Source organism: Barbus barbus (assembly GCF_936440315.1).
Source record: "Barbus barbus genome assembly, chromosome: 5".
NCBI classification, from domain to species: Eukaryota; Metazoa; Chordata; class Actinopteri; order Cypriniformes; family Cyprinidae; genus Barbus; species Barbus barbus.
Window position 1 is genome coordinate 25,788,924 of NC_136733.1, and position 22,998 is coordinate 25,811,921.

A 22,998-nucleotide genomic window follows, 5' to 3' on the forward strand; every position below is an offset into this window, starting at 1 on the left:
TACAGATTTTTTTTAGATGATTACCTATATGTATTGGTTTTGCAAAACCACCAGTTTTATATTTTTATTTACTTGGTGATGGACAGACCCTCGCTGTAAGACTACGAGCAAAATAACTTAATGTTGATCTTTACTAATAAATTAATTTAATTTAATTCAAACAATTCATATATATCTAATCTGAAAAGTTAAACTTGTTTGTAACTCTGCAAATAATAACTACTATTATAGGGGGATGTTGCTCTTGTCTAGACTACCTCGTTAGCTGGGTCAACAAACCAATATAGTCAACCAGACCACCATTAAAGCTTCTAACCCTTTCTCCATTCAAGTGGAAAACCAGAGAGTTCCGTCTGATGTATCCCACTGCCAAATCTGTTCAGGTCAACTGACGGATTAAAACTAAAAATCCTTCTCTACGGATAGGGTCAGAAAGATCAACGATCAAAAGAAGAGAGGGACCCTATATTAAAGAAGATATCAATCCATTGATTTAACAGGACTCAATAATACATCAAAAATACCAGAAAGTGTATGGTTTGCTCATTGTTCCCTCAGAGGACCATAGAATTAAATGTTTTTTTTTACTAAAATCATTATTGACTTGAAATAGCTATTGTCTGAAATCTTCTCCACATGTGGAATTGGTGGACCATCAAAAATAATCAAAAAGCAGCAGATAATAGCAACAAATCACTGTAAATGTTTTTTTCCCCTGCAAACAACATTTCTGGAGCACACAAATAATGCACTGGTCAAACTTAGTCATAATGACGCACAATTTGTTAGAGACACTGCATGGGGATTTTTAAGCTTTAATAAATAAAGTGACGAAAAAATAATGATATATATATATTTTTTACATTTAAGTTAAAATAAATTAATATTAGTTAAAAAATAACACAATAAAATTGAAGTTGTTAAGTGAAAAATTAGGGTCTGCCCTGGTTATTGCTAGGTCTAAATGGTACCAGAGCTTGGAGAAATTAGCTGAAAAGCTTTGTAAAACTGGAACAGTTGCTCTAAAATGATGCACCAGGTATTCACCGAACCAAACTGGAAGCACAAAACTGAGATACGATTGGAATCGTGGGAAATTATTCCCATGTTACACCCGTAGTATACACACAAACGCACATAAACATGTACAGATATAAATACACAAACAAATGATAAACAGTGAATATCAACTTTCTAAAGGGGTTGTACCGTAGCGTGAGTAAAACATGGCTTCACTTCAGCACTTCAACACAACCTCCCAGAACTGCACTCGCCAAAAAAACATCTGCCTCAAAGACTGTCTGATAGGACAGAAAATATTCTGTATTGGAATCACATGTTTATTCACTTCTGATTGAAAAATGAAGGGATGTTTCAGACTTGGAATCAAATCCTGTCCACACCAGTCAAGAAGCAGAGAAACAAAGACATTTCTGACCTAAAGTTTCCAGATTATAAATCGAATGCACAAGAGTCGAATTCATGCATTTCCACATCCACTTCTGGAAACAAATGACACAAACTAGCCTTGGTTTCTCAGGGAACATGATTGTCAAACACAGCAGATCTTTATGATTAATTACATGTTTAAGTCAGTGAGGTGGGAGAAAACCGGGGTCTGTAAACTGAACTGTTGAATAGTCATGTCGTAACTTTTTTCTAGTATGAAAAGTAGAAAACACAAACTGTAAACAAACGCATATTTTGGCTAAAAGTTTAGCACAAAAAAGTCCCAAAAGGTAGAGCTCTAATGCAGCTTCACAGCACAATTGCTTATGTAGTATCGCTTTGTCATAAATTCAGTTGGTGAGCAACATCAGTTATAAATTTGGTTCAGGGGAACCAGATGTGAGCTAATTCACTCCTCACAGAGGAGCATTTTGCAGTCATCTGGACTTTGTTTACACTTCGTATTAATATTCATCTTGGGTGATCCGATCTCAAATGGCCAGCACTGAATACAGGTGTAAACAAGGTCCAAAGTGGTTAGTGATTTGACTAACCAAATTCAGAATTAGTTGAAAACGCAAGTCAGCACAGCATTTGTAGTGCAAATACTAATTCAACCTAATTTACCCAGACAACATTAACAGCCTACTCACTTATCCATCAATCAATCACAAAAAAGTGCTCCGTCCAAAATCATATACTTTTAGAATGTGCGCTGTAGTCAGTGACGAATTTACTTCTCAGCCACTGAATGTTCTGTAGGCATACAAAATCACATGAATGCTTTGTACATGCAACACTGCCCTCTGCCCTTTGCACATTCCCAAATTAATCAAGAAAATCATTTACTATGAGTAAATCTGGAAAACTTGAGGAACAACTTTGAGTCAAAATCTGCTAAGGGGTAATTAAAAGTAATAAATTATGTAGAAAATGTATACATCTTTTATTGGAAAATGAAAAACTTTTTATAAAAATCACCTTTCAAGGTCAGTAATATTACGTTGGGATATGAAAGTCAAATTGGACTACAGGAATTCAACTCAAGATGACTCATTTAAAAGTTCATCTCTTGCCAAATGTGTCAAAATATAGATAAGTCAATAATAGAAAATTATTAAAACTATTTAAAAACAAAAAAGAAATGTTAGAATCAGAATGCATAGTTCACGCATAGAAAATGTCCATCAAAATGTAACACATGACTTCCTGTTTCCATCAGGAACCAACATGTTGAAAGATGTTCATTAACTCTGTAAAGATTTCAGTTTGACTGGTGTTTATTTATGCATGCAGTGAGAAGTATTTCACTGAGTTTCCCGATCATTCGGTTTCAATTTCAGTGAGTGAAGAACAAATTTATACTCACCCTTGTACTCACCTGCATTATGTATTTTGTATGTCTTTCTTGAGGCTGATGTTTTCTCCTCCTCGGAAAGCAATGATGTAGTCAAAACATCTGGTAGTGTGCGTTTTCCAGGAAATGCGTGTACTACCGAGACCTCGGCTTCTCATTACTACTTCTGTGTATTATGCGCGTTATTTTTTGACAGACATCAATGTCATGATATTCAAATTATGTGGATTTAAAAACATGCATTGTAAGATGATAATTATTTATTTATTAGCTGAGAAGTGTTCACTGAAGTGATCGAAGCCCATGAGTGTTATGTCGATGTTTTCAGTTCTAATATACCAACTAACAGCCAGCGAGTTTTTGACGGACGTGATTATGTACTTAAAGATGGAACTATGTCTGATTTTTGGGTTATTTTCGAACGTGCTGGAGACATCCAAAACGCTTTTTGCGTAGTTCATTATACTTATTTTATGGAATTAAACTTTTTGTGGCTCAAATAAATTGTATGCTACTCAGAGACTGATATGTTTGGCTTATCAAAAATATTACATTGAGCTGTTGAAAATGTGAAATTTTCAAACTTTGGCAGTTACATGCCACTTACACCAAAATCTGATCAAACATCAAATAACGTTTACACTTGAATACTTGTGATCGGATTCATCTACAATATAATTTATTTGTTTATTCATAATTTGTCTGTCTTTAATTGCTTTGTTTATTCACAGTCTGCATACTCATCATAAAATATCATTATTAAGTCCAGCTTCCACCAATTTTGGGCAATGCAGATTATTACAAATTAGGGCTGTCAACGTTAACGCGTTAATGCATGCGATTCATCTAAAAATCTTAGCGCGTTAATTTTTTTTAATGCAAATTAATCGTTTGATAAGGTTTGATCACAACTTCTTGTCGTCATCGCAGCGCGGAAGGTATCTATTATTCATTGGTAATCTATCATTGTTTTATGTAGCATGATGCTAATGTTAGCTCTAATGCACTTGCAGAACAGGTCCAATTTGTCTTCATAATGCATTTTGTCATATTACTTCCATGTAAGGTCGTAAGAAAATGTTTTGTTGTTTTTATTTAGAAATACTTCTGATAATAGTTGGGTAAATGTGTACTGGGATTGAAGCGATCGTGGCTTGGTAAACGTTTTATTGCCAATATAAAGGCTGATAATGGCTTTAAAAAAAGAATAATAAGGATTATGTCTCATACCTAGAGGAAGTGTGAAAGGTTCTGTTTGCTTAAACTAGTTTGTCATGCATTTCTTTATTTCAACAGATTTGCAGGTAAATCCTAGTATTTTAAATTTGCGATTAATCATGATTAATCACAGTCCATGACTGTGATTAACGCAATTAAAAATTTAAATCGATTGACAGCACTATTAAAAATGCTAAATGTCATTCAATATATTGGTCAACCAGTAGATCAGATCATCCGAAACGTATCTAGAGGCTTGCGCAATAATGTCATCCAAACGGCGATGCATCACTAGAACATCACTGGCTGTGGGTGAAACTATGGTTGATTTCCTCTATCCTAAGATCAGTTCTTCAGCCCAACATCTGAGCATTCATACAGGAAACCTTCAGAAAACAAGAACGAATGCATCGGGGGAAAACATCTACACAGCCTGTTTTGTTGAGGTGTTATATCAACATATGACGCCCCTCTCTCTGCTCACTTCCTTCTTGGGCCCCAACAGCAGGAGGTTGGTGTCAACAAGGAATTCTGTCCCATGAATATTTCCCTCCTGAAAACAAGTCACACACAGGACCCTAGTGAGGCCTTTACAGGTCCAACGAGTCTTTTAAACTTGACTGCGGCAATGTAAAAACGAGACGTCACCAACATTATGCCATAAAATGATACCGGGCGGTGCTAATAACTAGCTTACAACAACAACACGCTGGGTGCTGCTTTACTTGGGAAAACCTATACACAACTTATCTTTAAAACTGTTTATCAGAAACAAATATTATCTGTCACATTTCAGAGTAAAAATGATTTCAGGTGTTACAAACGGATATGTCCCATGTACAAAACATCTGAACTGTTGCTCTAAACATTAAACAGGACCAGTGTGTAAACAGCATTTAGTGTGACGTGAATCAACTCAACAGTCCAGAAAAGTGTTTCATTGGCATAAGATGTTAACGTCACAGCTATGTTCAAATGTAATTTTAGCTTTAAACTTTGTGATGAAAGCTTCAATCCGGTCAGTTATGACAGATGGCAGTGGCACTTCTGAAAGAAGAATTAGAGTCAGTTGTGTAGCTGCTCAGTGGGCAGTGATGACCTGCTGATTATACATCATGACTCAGAGTTTGAAGGGTGTTTAGTCTCTGTAGCTCTCTGGGCAAGGTGACTGAGCCTTTGCGGTAAACCTCATGAGTCTGGATCATGTTCTTTTAACCACAATTTCACAACACCACCTGTTACACAAAAACATCTTAAAACCCAAAATATGTCTGAGAGAAGAATTTGATTATCAAAATGGAATCAGATGCCATGGTGCATAAGAGTAATTATACATTTTAATTGATCTACAAAGAGGAACGTTCTTATCTTATCCATCTTTAGTGAACCATTTTCTCACATTAAGAGTTAAGCAAACAATTTGTTTGTACACTTATTCAGAGACATTTAAAATCTTTCATTTAATATTAAGCATGCAAGTTCTGCATGAAAGCTCCTCTACAAGACATCTGCATTATTTATGATTGCAAGTAATGTTTGAAAGGTTTGTTTGAACGAAGACTCAACTGTCTGAAGCTTTTTATTATGACGAATCTTGAAAAGTGTAAGCATTTCAAAAACTCCAAGAGAATGTGAAGAGTTTCTGCCTCAAAAAATATGTGGAACAAGGCACAAAATAAAACATTTAAATGCACAATCATCTAAATGAAATGAGTGTGTGGGGCAAAAACAGGCGAGGAAAAAGGAAGCAAGAAATGCCAGTTCCCCTCTCAGGGATCAAACCTGTCTCGGATATCCGGCTCTACTATTCCGCCTCTCTGCTTTGATCGGACGACAATATTCTCTCACACACAGCATGAAAGTTGAAATCAGTTTTTTTTCAGTTTTTTTCAGTGGACCCTCTCAAGGAAAAAAATAGTGAAAAAAAAAAAAAAAAAAAAGGATAATTAAAAAAAAATTACCTGTTCTGAATTTTAAAATGATTCTAATATATTTAATTTATTTTTTGATCTTTTGTTTTTCTTATATTTAAAAATGCAATAATACAAACAAGAAACTAAACAAAAATAATAAACAAAAAAGGGGTGACATTTCAAACCTTGGACAGATGAAAACTAAGTCAGGCCATATCCCATTCAATGCGATTGGCAAGCATGTCAGAGTTAAGTGATGATCGACGTGTGGGACTTGATCCCTCACTGTGACAGGACACACAGTATGCCTACAACAAGAATAGAGATGACACCATGATTAAATAAAAGGCCTGTGGCAGGGCTCACTGCCTCTCTAAGCCAAACTCACGTGGCTCTGGAAGTGTTTGCAAACAGCTAAAAGAGGTCAATCGCTCTCTGTGACTTCAACTTCTAAAAATACATCAACACATGGCAATCTCCCCAGTAATGTGGTTTACGCTGATCAGACGCAACTGACCACATTTATGAGCTTAAACAAAAGAGGGGTCTGTGTGGTCTCTCTCGGTTGACCGCCAACCGATTGAAGTCAACACTACAAGATTTTCTTCAGCATGCAGTCACACAGTACATGTCACACGTGCCGTTGGTCAATATCAGGAAATCTGCTGACCGGGTGGCACACAACCCTATAGGCTTATAGACTATACAAATCGAAGGGGAAAGTGGACCGGCATTAAACCGGTTGCTATTTTTCATTAGTAAATGTCTGTAAAATCCTATGAGATGCAAAGCATTCCCGCAGACATGCTTGTAATTATCTTCTATCCGGCACATAAGAATGCACGCTCGAGTATAGTGTGCTACTCATTTTCATCATCAGCACCTTTCGAAAACTTCTCCAGCATATTTCCTCAAGAGTTGGCAACTGGCTTGTCTGAAATACTTTGCAGGCTCCTTCTCTCATTGCCAATTGAGTTCTCACTGCGACCACAATGCATGCCTCTTCAGTCGAGAGAGTCTAGCAGTGAAACACAAGTAGAAAGTGGAGGTGGCTAGCCAAAACATCCCACACCGAACACAACCGCACTGGAGGAAGGCGGGAGTCACTTTCACATGTAACCACAATGACTAAATGTTCTTCCCTTTACTTAGGCCAGTTTCACAGAGCATGTATAAACAGCATTTACTGTAAGCAAACTTGCAGTGTAACTTCGACAGCAGACCTGCTTTGACACAGGCAAAAGCCATAAATGACAAATGGTTATTAGGAGTTATTTAGAACTACTACACATTAATACACATCCAAAAGCCAAGCGAGCTGTAATCTGCAGTCAGTACAGAAATTTGTATCAAGCTGTGATCAAAAGATCACCTCAGTTTACGTTTTCCATTCATAAAGGCCTTTATTGCATGCTATTGTGGGGATAAATAGGTTTACACTGTACTTTCACTGTATTAGTGTAGTTCAAAATATGCTACAACTGCATCTATGCTTCTGTTAAGCCAACATGTGGATGCCACAGAACCCCGAATTTGATGTCTTTACGAGTGACCCTATTGCTAAAATATGAACATAGCTATATTCCCATTTATGCTGTAAAAAATATATTTTCAACATGTATAATATTGTCTGGAAAATATTATCTTTCTATTAAGTGTACCAACCATTAAGGGAGCTGAAAGTAGATGTATAAACCTGAAAAGAAACATAACACTATGGCTGTCAATCTAATAGAATAATTTTGATTAATCTCATGATTTTAGTCTTTATAAAGCAGATTGAAACTGTAATGTCAAATTTGGTGAATTTATTTGATGTAACTTTACGGCAGACACAATAGCACCCCCTTGCGGCTCCCTGTGCAATGCTGTCTATGCATACAGTGTGAATGACAAAATAAATGTGTGCTCTCCAGCCCTTCATTCTCCAACTGTGAGTCACATTGATCAGTAGATTTAGAAGCAGACATCCATTTGGTTTGGTGAACTGCACCACAGACAACAGCCAAAAGGTAAAATGCATGCACCTTCAGAATACACAAAATGCAATCGGTTTATAGAAATGATGGGAATCTGCTGAGATTAAGATTGTCCCTTCAGTCTGACCGGCTAAAAGGAGTCAGAGGTAGAGAGATTAACTTGCTTCAATCTGTGGTCTACATCTGATCAGAGGCTTGAACTCCTAACCTGACACCATCTTCACCCACTTGCTTGCAATGGGCTGGACAACAGCGAGTCCTGCGCAGAAGACAATACCCTTCCTTTCCTTAACATTTAATAGTGGAAACTGACCAACCACATTTTTTTTATTTCTTTAATACTCAGCACTTTTGAATAAGACATTCTAGATGTTTACATCATGACTTGTTTGATGAGATTTTAGGAAAATTATCCACATGATTTAGGGGCACTTTTTAGGAGAATAAAATATCATAACCTCAGGTAGCATCCACAATTGAATTTTTTTAAATGAATTAATAAAAAATAATAAAACTAATCGAAAAAAAATGTAATTTGTGATACTGATCCTGTTTCAAATAACCACTGTTGACACAATTAAAAATGTCTTTATTATTTAAGTAATAATCTACTAATATTACTTATTGTTCCAAATTTTCAGCCTAGTAGTCTAGCTAGTCCACCCGAAACTGACGTCAGATGTAAGTGCAAAATATGTAACCACCTGCAAAAATTTACAAATGTTATTTATGTAGATCGATATTTTCCTGTCTCAGATGCATAACTACAGCACTAGACCGTCATGCTTACGTCAGTGTCTAGATTTAATACATACTTGGAAAACTTCAAGTGTCTCCTGCAGCTTGGTCATACTTCCTTCTGAGGAGAACAACATCTACAGGGTTTTCTCAGCATGTGGAAAGAGACTATTAGTCAGCTGGCCCACGTCACAGCATGTTTACATCATCAGCTCTGGTTCTAGGATGAAGTAGGGTGGGGGAGCTCCCCACAACATCCCATCCCACCCCTGGTTGCTCATCTTCCAAGGCTGACCATAAACAAATGCTCTTACTGCATGGCAACAGGACGCTCTCCAAAACGCACGCTACTCAGCGCTCAGTCCAAACACTTTAGAGAGTGTGTACAAACAGAACCCAGCAATCCGTAACAGCAGCAGATCACAAAGAAGACAGCCGGCACTTAACATAGAGCTATATTTGGTGTGGAAAGTTACCATACCTCTGATACAGAGCGGGCAGCTGGTGAATCCTGGTGGTTGGCAAGAATGAGGAAAGGAAGGGTGCACAGCTGAGGATGCTGCATGGCCGAGAGAAGCTCAGACCGGGACACCTCCATCTCTTCGTCTGACGCGGCACTGTTGAGGACAAACACCACACCTTGGGAACCTTGATAATATCGGCTCCAGTATTTCTTGATGGTCTCAGCTCCTACAGAGAGGGAAGCAGCAATGATGTACCATGTGACTGTTCACGTACGATCCTAAGCAAAAAAATAAAAAATACATTGGCTCCCTTTCAATTTACGAGTCTGAATTTGAATTTATTTAGCTCAACCCCACAGAAAGATGAACTGAATTGACAGTAGGGGGAATTTAAGAAATTTTAAATCAAAGAAATTTAACAAGCAATGCATTCTGGGAAGTGTTTTTCCATCTTAGTCCACAGAAGTTCACTTATTAAATATAATCAAATGTATTAACTAAATACAAATCTAGATAACACATCTATGTATCTATCTCTCTCTCTTCAGGTCTCTCTTTAAAGCTAGAGATCAAAGTTTGTCTTGAGAAATCTTGATTATATGTTTAAAAGTTATTCAAATTGCAATTTTGTTTGCGTCCTGAATTCAAATTTAATTCAATCCGAGGATTTAAACTGGAGTTTAAGAGGCATTCATGCTTAAATTCTGAATGGTACACAATCCTGGTTAAAGCCATTATAGGTCTTTCATTTTCTGATGTTAGGTTCACATTCATGGATTCAGTCTTGCAAAAATCTGAAAATTTGATAGGAAATCTCCAAGGTGTCTCAAAACAGATCATGTAATAAAATATTCCCCATTTCCTTGTATCAACCCATGACGTAAATCATATTATGCTGTTAGTGCTGATTTTGAAAGTTTTAAAATCATTCAAACAAATCCCTTAGGCTTAGAGTACTAAACTTAGCCTGACTAGAGTCATGCAAAATAAATACAAAAGGAAATAAATCATCAAGAATTATTCTGCCACAATAACCATCAGAGCACAAGTCATGTAACTTGTTGACAAATCCGGTGAGATCACGATGACGCACGTTTGTAGAAAAAGTGTTCTTGAAGTCTCAAAAAAAAAAAAAAATAGTTTAGCGGAAACAACAAGAAATAAAATCACACTCACCAGAAAAGAAGCATTTAGTTTGACTTGCCAGGCTAAACTAGTGTAAAATAACAGCACACAGGGCTCCTGGGGAGATGTGAAAAGGCAGTATGGTCATTTACTCAGTGTTTTCTAACACATCCTGTTCGGAGATGCCGGTTTAGTTCAAATATCTCAATGATTCTTTCAGCCATCTTATATGTGTGTGCAAAGAGATTATAAAAATTTTGAAATCAAATATAGAGATGTATAAATGAAATGTTTTTTCCTTTTACACAATGAAAGACAATAGCACTTACATATGATCCAAATGTTCTCCAAAGAGTAAATGCATAGGCCTTTACAGGAACTATACAATGTATTTGGGCTTCCTCCAAAGTGTCTAGGTTGCCAATTCAAATGTTTAGCAAATGTTTTACTGGTTTATAGTCCACATATGGTTCTTTTTTAGTGCTGTACATTGATGTGCATATCTTCACCATGCCACAGTAGTTGTTTTTATTACACGGCTCGATTCAGACTGACATTCTGCGGTCAAATGTTTATGTATAATGACTGCTAAACTGTATATACGATTGTTTTCATTGCCGGACAACCGATTTCCATAATTGTGCATATCAGCACTCCATGGCCTCTTTCTTTCACGTAATAAAAATAATTTATATGTCCATTTATTTGGCAAATAGTCAACTAATAAGTAGGATGATATACACTCAGATGATCATTATCGCAAAATAAACCGATTCAGGATGATCTGATCACCCCATCAGGGTTCATTTTGCGATAATGACACCTGACTGTAGGTTACGCCTTAGGTGTAGGTTATCTGTGAATGAAACCTACATGCTCACAAAATGAGTCATCCACTAATCTCTCATCTTCATTTACACTACGGTTCAAAAAGTCTGGGGTCAGCACGGCTTTTTTATTTTTTATTATTTAAGAAATTAATACTTTTATTTGACAAAGATGCACAAAATTGATCACAATTTCAAAAGTGACAGTAAATCAATTTCTAAAATTACAAAAAATATATTTCAAATAAATCTGTTCTTCAGAATCTTGAAAAAAAGTCACATTTTACACAAAAATATTAAGCATAACTGTTTTCAACATTATTAATAATAATAATAATAATAATAATTTGTGTTTCTCGAGCAGCAAATCAGCATTAGAATGATTTCTGAAGAATCATGTGACAACAAAGACTGGAGTAATACAATTCAGCTTTGCCATCAAAGGAATACATTGCATTTTAAAATATATTAAAATAGAATACTGTTAAATTACACTATCACAGTACTGTATTTTTGGTCAAATAAATGCAGCCTTGATGAACATGAGAGACTTAAAAGAAAGCATTAAAAAGTCTTACCAACCTCAAACATTTGTACATCAAGTATATAAGAACATAAGAGCCTGTAACCTCATTTTGGACCATTACGATGTCACCACAGTCCAATCACACCATTTACTGTTTCCCATAACACACGCAAAATAACAAGGTAAACTCAAGCTGACTGCATAGTGTAAATAAAAAAATGGTCTGCAAAATATAGTCCCAGTTATCTGCAGGTTCAACTTTTTTTTTTCTTACACTGATTTTGGGGCAAATCAATTGAATTCTTCTGAATGGATATAAACATGGAAACATTAAACTAAGCTGTAGACTACACTCTCACTACTAGATGAAAGCATAATCTAATGAGCCAAAATTCTTAAACAAACAAACAAGGATCAGGGAGTATATAGAACTTGAGGAAATTGAGGAGTTTGTAGAGTTCAGTGGGTGTACTTTGCGACCGAGTCTGGTCATTTATTTGTATCTGTGTGGTTTACATCAGTGAACAGTAGAGCACATCTTGTACTCATCTATCATCATGCTGACATCTTCTGCCACCTATTGGTCAATGGCCCTGTCAGGAAGTCAAATGTTAATTTGCTGGAAAAACGTATGCTCAGAAAGCCAGAGTCATTGATGTTTCTGTGAGGAATCCCAAAACATGATTCAAAACACATTCTGGTTTTGTTCAGACAGAATAATGGAGTACCCGCTGTACATACTCATGACCTGTCAGGGCACCATTATCTAAGACTTATGGGAGACTAAAAATGAAATTTTGCAAAAACAATCTACTCCTCCTAAGACCTGTTATCTTGACCTGCCAAGAGAGATGCAGATATGTTGAAACAGTCTGTCTTGGCTGCTCGTCTGTCCACATCTCCAGGGCATAGTGTTTCATCTTAACTCATTAAATGTCCATCATTTCAGCCTGGATCACATCAGACAGCTTGGGTCTTGAAATGCCTTTCCACAGCTCAGATCCCAGGTCATGGTATCCAGCTCGAAACCATCTAACCACAGGCAGCAGACAGTACAAACAACCAAGCATAACCAAGTCTTAGGTTTCGGTTCTCTTTAAATATAAATGAGTAAAATACTTTGGCACTATTTAATGTAATCCACACTTCATTCCTGCATTATGTGTGTGCCATTTACATTGCCATTCAAAAGTTTGCCATCAGTAAGATTCTTTTGTTTTGTTTTAAAAAAAATATATATATAAAAACATCGGCACGGACACATTAAATTGATCTTAATAACAATGTTACCAAGAATCCTTAAGTAAATGTATCAGTTTCCAATAAATAAATAAACTGAAGACTAAAGTAATGGCTGCTGAAAATCCAGCTTTGCCATCACAGGAATATATAAAATTTTAAAAATATATTAAAACAGAAAACAGTTACTTTAAATTGCATTAATATTTAACAATATTACTGTTTTACTGTATTGTTGTTAAAATAATAGCAGCCTTGGTGAAACGAGAGAGGAAAAAGAAAAAAAAAAGTTCCATGAGAAGCAAATGTTTTTTGCAACACACAGACTGGAACAGTGTTTATGAGTGATGCAAAGTGAAGGGAATTTTTGGTCTGGAACACTGGAAACAGAAAACACGAACAAGCAGAGTGATACAGTGAACATTCCCTTGACTAAATACCAACAAAAAAAGATAGCTGCTTGACCAATCACATTTGAGAATCCTACCCCCTTCCTTAATGTTTAAAAAAAAAAGCAGCATATTATTGTGATATCTTTTTTCTAGCTAATCAGGAGAGCTTTGACCAGTTAGCACCATATTTTGTTTTATACAGTACAATTTCTTATCAAGCACTGAATAGGAACCATTGAAATGGCTTTGATGTGAGGGGATATGATTCTGCAGTAGGAAAGGATAAGACAGCCAAGCCTACTTCAACATAGGGTGTTTATTACAGAGACTGATCAAATTTGAGATATGAATATTTAATATAAAGCTACTCGGTCATGATCTTTATAAACTCGACTCATCATCTACTTTCCAGCTGGTCCAGAAGCCAGAAGAATTCAACTTTCCCTCTGCAAATGCAAGACGCATCGGCATCCCTGATGTCATCACCATTATAATCTCATAATCGTTTGTGTCGTAAATTGAATGGAATTTTGTGGAAACAGAGTAACAATAGAATAACAGTCGCCACATCACAATCATGGAAAAACCAAACAGCAATATTTGTCATTGCTAACTACGATCACTCAGTTGCAGCTTCAGTACTTAATGATGGACAAAACCTCTGACTATACAGACTAATTTGGTTTGATTTGGCAGGAGAAACTCAACCCCGGCAGGACCCCCCCCCCCCAAAAAAGTGTATAATGTAGTCCAAAAATTAGTTTTTTATTCATTTGTTTTATGATTTGGTGAAAAGTTATGGTATAAACAGAACAAATATTTTAGCACTATTAATAGATTTTTTTTTTCCAGTCAGGTGTTCTTGCTTCCACTGAAGGACAAGATGCTCTTTGGATCTCAAAGCATGTAGGAGAACATGATCCTGAAACCCTGATGAGCTCATGCAGATCAAGTGCTGATGTCAAAGCAAAGAAGGGCTAAACTAAACAAAGAAAATCTGAAATTCATGACTGTTCACTCAACCTTTTTTAAAAGTAGCATTTCACTGAAACTGCTATGCTTACAGTACATAACTGGAGTTAAAAGAAATGTATCAAACTAGAAAGAATGCAAATACAGAAGTGTTTCAGCAGTGGTGAGACTTGTGTTCTTTTCCCCAAAAGTTCAGAACAAAGAGAATAGCCAACCTACTTTATACAACCCTAAATCTAAATCAGATATCTGAATTTGAAACATCCTTCTCAAAACTCCAGACTTTGAGCTAGTGCGCGTCACTTGGGAATCCTCTCAAGTGCATACAAATAAAAAGAATGATGACAGTTACAGAGCACCTATATTTGAAGAGTTTGGTTCCAAAAAGCTATAAATAATTTTTTATTAATTTTAGTAAAAAAGGTTTCTTTACAAATAAAGTGGCAAGATGAAATCCACTATTTTCTGTTTCAAACTTTCACATAGCATCTTTAGGTTACAATAACATCAAAATCTGTATTTGATTTTTTTATTTTGAAAGGTTTATCAAAACTGATTATTGTTTCCCCAAAATGCAATAAATCCATTGAAGTTATTTTTCATATTGAAACTGTTTAAAATTCCCAACAAAGTTGATCCACATATGACAGCCTCTGAACTTGGTCAATACTAATCTTATATACAGGCACTGGGCTAAAAATACATTCAATCAGTCATCGCTCCCAAAATGAATTCAACGGGCCATCTTGTTAATGCTACAAGCTAATTACAACAATAAAAGAAAATTTCATCATGAACAACATCACATTAAACCACAGAAATTCCAAAATGATATTTCCCTTACATTCAACTCCCAAAAGTGCATTAATCTTTGCCATGTTACATTCATTTATGACTAGTGCTATACGCTGTATTAACAAAACCATTAATGGCATTAATAAAAACACTTACACTGACAAGCTACGCAATATCACGTTCATAATCACATTCGATTATGAATGTGATATTGCGTAGCTTGTCAGTGATCGTGGTGGAGGTTTACTACTAATAACAGAACCGGCTTTACTGACAAGATGCGCATGACAATCACTTGCGATTTATCGGGCAGCCCTAATTTTTTTGTTTGTTTGTTGATAAATTACAAAGTAGATGACAAAAACTAGGATGCCAGATGTATTCAAGGGCCGTCATTACGGTTTACAATGTGTGGAATGGTGCGCTGTGATTGGTTGAGCGGATGTATCGCATTCTAAAGAAAAGGGATACTGGCGTTTGTCGCGGTTTGGAAAGATAAGGAAAAAACATGACAGAATAACAGCGGAGATCACATTTTGAGTAAAATTAAAAATTTACTTTTCAATACCGACCAGATACAATACTGATTTTGGCAGGAAATTTATTTAGTTTTTTAAATGGTGTTTATCGCGTTTTGGAACCAAACTCTTCATTTATTTATTCATTCATTCACTTTTTAACCCAGCATCAAGGCTATTTTCATGGCGATCTGAGAGTAAATTACACAAGGTATTACAGAGCACCTATCAGAATATTTATACAGTGGAAATGAAGCAGTCAGTCAAGTTTACATTATTTAGTAAATTGACTTCCACTTTAATTAAAAAATATATAACAAACGTGATTAATGTAACCATTTTAAAGAAAAAAGGACGTTTTGTTATAGCTTTTGGAGCACAGGCACCACCATCTTGCAGTACCACCGCGTGTGACGTTTAAATGGAGGAAGACGAACTTGAAAGGATTGTTGAGCCCATAATAAGTGCAAATGCTTATGCATATAAGCTGATATGGCGAGGTGACGAGTAGTACTGCCTTTACACGTGGAAGAAGTCGTGAACCTCCTCTGCTTTGGGGTGAAGAGCGGGTCGGAAACAAATTTCATTTGCATGGATACCCTCAAAACAGCCATTAACATAATATTCTGTGCATTTGCTCAGGCAGACTAGAAAGAGGACTCAATTTGGTACTCAAGTGCAGTCCGAGCCGAGCGCTTATTGCACGCGCGTGTGTGTGCAAAGAAACAATCTGTCATAGCGCATTGAAATCTCACGCTTTTGAATGGCATAAAACACTTTGTTTTAACTGATGAGGCTTAAAACACGTGAGAATGATAAAGCAGCACTAGCCCGATCATTCAGAAGTGTGTGTGCACATCCATCCTATAATGATAAAAATCCACCCGGTGGTTTGTTTAAAATCCCCTCTCTTAAATCAGGCCGTTCTGAGATTCCTGTCAGAATGACGTAGTTCTGTACAGGCCGCTCCCACGATAGTTGATTGACAAGGCTGTCTTACCTTAGACCCGCCCTGAGTGAGCTGTCATCAATCTGCCATTGTGTCGACCCCGGTGCAGGGGAAAACAAGAATCAGGGCTTGACATTAACAACCACCAACCCTCCAAATGCGGGAGGATTTCAGCTGTGGCGGGTAAAAGTCACTCCCACTAGCCACTCTGGCGGGTTGAATTTTATATACAGTAACAGAGCTCGAAATTAATGCTTGTCCGAGACAAGTAGATTTTTTTGAAGGGGCAAGTGGTAGAAGAGAATTTTACTTGCCAGACCGGACAACTAATCTAAAACATCTAATTGCACTGAAATTTCTGCGAGAATGCTTCTGATTTTATTACATTCGGTGTAAACGGTAATTGATAATGGATAATCAGTAACAAGGTCGCACCAGTTGAAGCTCACACAGCCTGTGTGAGAGAAATCAAAACAAATGAACGCAACTGCACACAGAAGAAAAATAAAAATGTTTAGTTCTTAAAACTTAGTTTTTATATTTATAACATACAGCCTAGTTAAGCAACATGACATGACCAAGAGAGGAAAGTTCCCTGAAAACCACGATTGCTAATTTGACATTTTATACAAGAGTTAAAACGAGTGGTTAATATACATTTTAGTTCAATATTGGAATTTATTGAAAGGATATATTGTCAACGTTGACTGTTTTTGTTCCATTTGGTAAAGATCACAGCAGAACAGTCGCGTATGTCTGAGCAACATACAGTGGTGTTTTAATGAATGATTCACATTTTTGAATTTTGAATCATGAGTCAATGATTCAGTGGTTCATTCATAAGGAGAACACTTGCTTCATTCTTGAATGAATCAGCTGTCTGAACGAATCGTTTGAAGGCATGCTTCAATGACTAATTAAGATGACCCCTTTAACAGCAGGTAAATTCGCAGGTGAACATAAAAGGTGTTATCACTACTGGTGAACGAGCCGATGTAATGCAAATATGTCTGAAAGGTCTGACATAAGATGCCACATGAACGAAACTGTATGAAGCGTTATTTATTTACATCATTTTGCGCCTCGCGTTATGAAAACAATGTTTGGAATATAATGATCAAAACTTTGTGATATAGATGAGGTGATATTGAAATAAAATATTGTATATTTTAAATATGTTAAATATTCATCCAAATTATGGTGGTGAAAAACATGTTAAAATAACGTGTTCAAAAAGTAAAGAAATGCTTATTAACTGGCCAACGGAGCGAACCAAAGCTGTGACGTCACACGTGGTGGTACTGCAAGATGGTGGCGCCCGTGCTCCAAAAGCAATAATGAAACATCCTTTTTTCTTTAAAATGGTTACATGGTGTTTGTTACATATTTTAAAGTGGAAATCAATTTACTAAATAATGTAAACTTGACTGACTGCTTCACTCCTTAAACTAACAAAACCAAAACAAAAACAAATTCGAGACAGAGTGCATAGAAGAGGCTTAGTGGTTCCAAGTTAATGGTTAAAATTAAAAAATGGGTAACAGGACAGCTTCAAGAAGCAAACCAGGTTGTCTGGAAGAAATAAACAAAACAACAATATTCAAACAAGAACAGCCTCAAACCTGGTGTTGCTGTTGTAAAAATCAGGTGTCATACAGAATTCCAGCTCTCGTCTATCTCAATGATGACCAAACCTTCCTTGCCTTTGCTGAAAAGAGAAAAACATTAAGTGATACAAACGCAGAAGTGCTTGTGGTGAGAAGAGGAACATTGAATGCCAACATTCAAGAAATTGAGTGGGTCAGTGGTCATCAGCTGCTCTCTTCAGCTTGTCTACCAAACCACCGCAGCATGAATCCATGTCCGGTCTATGAGAGAGAATCCAAGACGCTCTTTCTGTTCTTTGTCTGTATTCCCACTCGGGTCTCTGAATACGAACAAATACGCACAAACAAGAACCAGGGACGACTATGTTATGTAACTAGTAAGGATGCAGGCAAAACCTGGAGCCATACTGTAGACTTGACAGCAGATGTAATTGGTGAGCAGATGAAAGAATGGGCCCTGTTTGCTGTTGGTCCAGGACATGGTGTTCAAATGAAGAGCGGAAGACTGATTATCCCAGCATATGCTTATCGTTACACAGGCAAACCTGACTGCACATCATGCTGCTGCTTATCGTTTTGCTGTTTCACGCCTTTTGCTTTAACATTCTACAGTGATGATCAAGGAATCACATGGAAGGTGGGAAACCAAATGGCCATTGAGTCGTGTGAGTGTCAGATGGCTGAGATCATTGACAAGGAAGGTAAGAGTTCTCTGTACTGTAATGCCCGAACCCGGCTTGGCTACAGAACGGAGGCTCTAAGCTACAACTCTGGAGAGGATTATGGCACAGTTTTATCCCCAAACAAGCTGATAGAGACCGGAAGTGGATGCCAAGGGAGTGTGTTGAGTTTTCTAGAAGAGAGTAGTCCACCAAAGACATGGTTGCTCTATTCCCATCCGTCCAGTCCAAAAAATAGAGTAGATCTTGGTCTCTACTTGAATAAAACCCCACTGGATTCCTCAGGGTGGCCGGGTGAACCTTTACAGATATTGCATCATGGTCCCAGTGCGTACTCAGATCTGGTAGAGTATGAGCCTGGACGCTTTGCTTGTCTCATTGAGTGTGGGACAGAACATGAGAATGAAGAAATAGCCTTTCTGCTGTTCGAACTCCCAGAGAAAAAGCTGTGAAAGTGTTCATTTTTCTTTAGTAAATGTAAGTGAATGCATCTATCACAAATCTATATTTTCTTTGTTTTTGTTGCTAAAAACTCAAGCGCCAGCAGAAGGCAGTGTAATGAAGTGGTCTTTAAGAGAAGCAGTCTATCAGCGGAAGTTTAAAATCAGCTCGTAAGTGTATTTACTTGTCTCAGTGTTTAGCGCATTTGCCGTTGCTAGGAAACGCTTATTTTGTTTACTAGGATGAGAGTTGCTGAAATCGCGTTTGGTCTCGTACTGTATCGTGTATCTTGTCAGTGTGTGCACTTGCTTGGCCATTTGTAGTTGATAAACAGGAAAGTGGGTTCAAGCGCCAGCAGAAGGCAGTGTAATGAAGTGGTCTTTAAGAGAAGCAGTCTATCAGCGGAAGTTTAAAATCAGCTCGTAAGTGTATTTACTTGTCTCAGTGTTTAGCGCATTTGCCGTTGCTAGGAAACGCTTATTTTGTTTACTAGGATGAGAGTTGCTGAAATCGCGTTTGGTCTCGTACTGTATCGTGTATCTTGTCAGTGTGTGCACTTGCTTGGCCATTTGTAGTTGATAAACAGGAAAGTGGGTCCAGCTGAATTGAAATGATCATTTGTTGGTTTGGTATAATAAAGGTTATTATACCGCGGCAGCGGTCGCGGCAGTCGTCGTGTGAAGCCCTCTTAGTGTGAAGACCAAAGAGTGTAAAGACCATCGACTCTACCGTGCGACTCCACCGGGCAGGGACACCGGCAAGGGATAGTAGTAGCTTTTTATTTAATTTTTTCATTGATATGTTTATTATTGAAATGTTGTTGTTATATGCATGTGTTAATTTTATTTAATTTCTTTATTTTCTTAAATATGTGGGTAGATAGTATTTATAGAGTTGTAACTTTTTAGTTTTAGTTACTTTTTCTTATTTGTAAGTCGCTTTGGACAAAAGCGTCTGCTAAATGACAAAAGTAAAAGTAAGTAAAAGTAAAGTAACAAAAGAGTTGGCCGAACGACAACATAGTATACGATAGTATATATATATATATATATATATATATATATATATATATATATATATATATATATATATACATATTTTTTAATTTTAATATCCAGATGGTATGAAAATTCATGCTTTCCAAATCTAAGTGGTCACCTGATTGTAAGATACTGAAGTACAACCAGGGTGTTAACACAGATGGCTGTTATAACTACTCACACGCTGAAATACGCATGCTGATTCAGTCATTTGACATTAAGAGTTAGAAAAAAAACTAAAAAAATCAGGACACTGTTTGGTCTGTGCCTAAAAATTAAGTTATAAGGAAATGAATAACACTGTCTGACATTCACAGCAAGGGCTATCATCACACATAAATTCACGTCTAATCTCCTTTGACGTCATTGTCACTGGAGAGGGCACATTCACAGACTCCATTAACAGATGCCTCTTCCCTGTGCCAGTCATGCCTCACACCTAACGGACATACTGCTAACACACACACAGGGCATTGCTGGCCTTTGTGTCAAAAGAGTAACAGACACGGATTGCCTCTTGCCATCAGGGCGGATTATTACACGGATGAGGGAGGCAGTTTGTTAACCGCAGCAGGACGACAGCCTTCACGCCACGAGCTGTATGACAAACTGCCGATATGTCACTATTGCAAATGCTCACAGTTCACATTCAGAACTTTCTCACATTCACATTCATCCATCCTGTCATTCCACAGTTTATACAGCACCAGTCTTTAGAGATTTGTTCATTCTCATGCTCCTGTCTTAAGTCGTGACAAAGTTATCCTATTTACAGGATGGATACAAACACTCCCAGCAAGAAAACTGTATCTTCTTTGATGCCAGACTTTCTAAATTGACAATTAAAGAATTATGGAGGAAATAAAGTTAAGTTTTAATTTTGAAAGCTGACCATATACATTAAACAGTTTAGAAAGGAGCTTTACTGACAATACAAGAAGCCTAAGCTTTTCAAGCATGAGACTCTGCTGCATATGGAGATCACGGTTTAAAAAATAATGTAGAAAACAGGCTTCCATAGCTGTAAATAAACTAGTGCATACTAGAACGGAGACTTTTATGCCCCAAAAGACAAGGTTTTAGCAACTTGAGATGTCTAACAAAAAACAATAAAAAAAAAAGTAGAGCATGATGGTTTCATTTTGTCAATTGTGCTGTTGTAATATACAGTTTGGGTTCAGTGAGATTGTTTTGAAATAAATTAATACTATTATTCATAAGCAACACCACAATAAATTGGCCAAGTGACTTTAAATACACTTAATGTTTTTAATAATCACATCCACATGTCTTGACCACCAAACCAGCTCTTAAAACTTTTGAACGGCAGTGTAGCTTTATAACAACACTGATGCTTGATAAATACTGCACATTGCTATAAATAAAAGAATAAAAATAAATAAATACTATACATTTACAACAAAGAGAAGGTGCAAGATACAGAGAATCTGATACAGAGTTAGAATATAGTTTTCCCGGATCTGGAAGGAGAAGGGAAGGGCTTGACAATTGTAAGCTTTGAGGACACATGGGAGAGGGTGTTGAAAAATGCATTACTCAATTTAGTAGCGGAAACACGCAGTCTTAGTACTGAGTCAGCCTCCTCTGCCTTTTCCGCTCTGTAACTACTAAGTGAGCATCGCAGATGTAGTTTAGGTTGAGTAAATCTCTGTGCCAGGCCCAATGGGATGTTTCAGTCTTTGGAAGCACTGGTTGAATGAAGGGACAGCAGCCGCTAACTGAACCTAGTTTACTTTGAAAACTATATATACACAATCCAGTCTACAGAATGAACACTTGAAGAACATAAAAACGATTGTCAATGCAAACTGTCCATAGGTACGATTACTTATGAATTGAAAAGATGTAGAGATGCACCGATATAGAAATGAATTTAATGTTATGGCCATATTCTATACTGTTTTTGTCTATACATACAGCATTTTATTCTGCAGTACGAAAAATGGATATTCATTGTGAGATTAATAAATTAGTGTTTTAAAAAATGAGTGTTAGATGACAGCACATGTAATCTAAATGTAAAAATAAGAGAAACGAGTATGCACAAATTAAAAATATACTAATTTCACCCAAACATCTCTAAATGATGTTATGATATTAAATCAAATTTCCTTTTACTTGCTGCTTAAATTCAAGTGCAGTCTACACCAGATGATGACATTTATTTGAATAAGCCACTTAGTCACTAGAGTTTCTAAAGTGCTTAAAGTGCATCAAGAAAGGCAGAGATGATTGTTTATATTTCAAAAAAGGAAAGTTATAAGTGACCCTGGACCACAAAACCTGTCATAAGGGTAAATTTTTTGAAACGGAGATTTACACCATCTGAAATCTGAATAAAAAAAGCTTTCAATTGATTTAAAGTCCATTTATTTTGAACCCACCTGCCTACTTTTATGTATTCACAATCATTTTTATTACATCAATTGGATTTTTGGAATCAACAATGGCCTCAAGATTAAATCTAGATTAGTTGTTCTCATCCAGGGGGGCGGGGACAACTAGGGCTCTTCTAGGGGGACAAACTCGTGTAACGTTTATGGTCTGTTTTGGTTCAGTTTCTGTTTCCACATTTCCCTGAGTTTCCGTGTCTATAGGTTCCCCATGGTTTTTGATTAATTACTCCACCTGTTTCAGTTCTTCCTGATTACGTTCCCCGTTTATAAGTCCTGTGCTCTCTGGATGCACAGGACTTGGATGACGAGTAACTTCTTACTGCTAAATTCTGAAAAAAACAGAGGTGTTAAT

At 36.8% G+C, this 22,998-nt stretch overlaps 2 protein-coding genes across 2 annotated transcripts in view; one reads left to right on the forward strand and one right to left on the reverse strand.

Moving 5' to 3' along the window:
* Positions 1-22,998, reverse strand: part of LOC306869953 (ADP-ribosylation factor-like protein 15) — a 127,127-nt gene that overhangs the window by 51,317 nt on the left and 52,812 nt on the right. The window contains exon 4 of the mRNA XM_079416925.1: positions 9,136-9,344. Coding sequence (XP_079273051.1) covers positions 9,136-9,344 — 209 coding nt within the window. The remainder of the gene's footprint in view (positions 1-9,135; positions 9,345-22,998) is intronic.
* On the forward strand, positions 17,995-19,200 carry LOC306869750 (sialidase-2-like; the record flags this gene model as incomplete). The annotated part of the gene is made up of 1 exon (XM_079416651.1): positions 17,995-19,200. One exon carries the CDS (start codon positions 17,995-17,997, stop codon positions 19,198-19,200), a length of 1,206 nt encoding a protein of 401 aa, XP_079272777.1.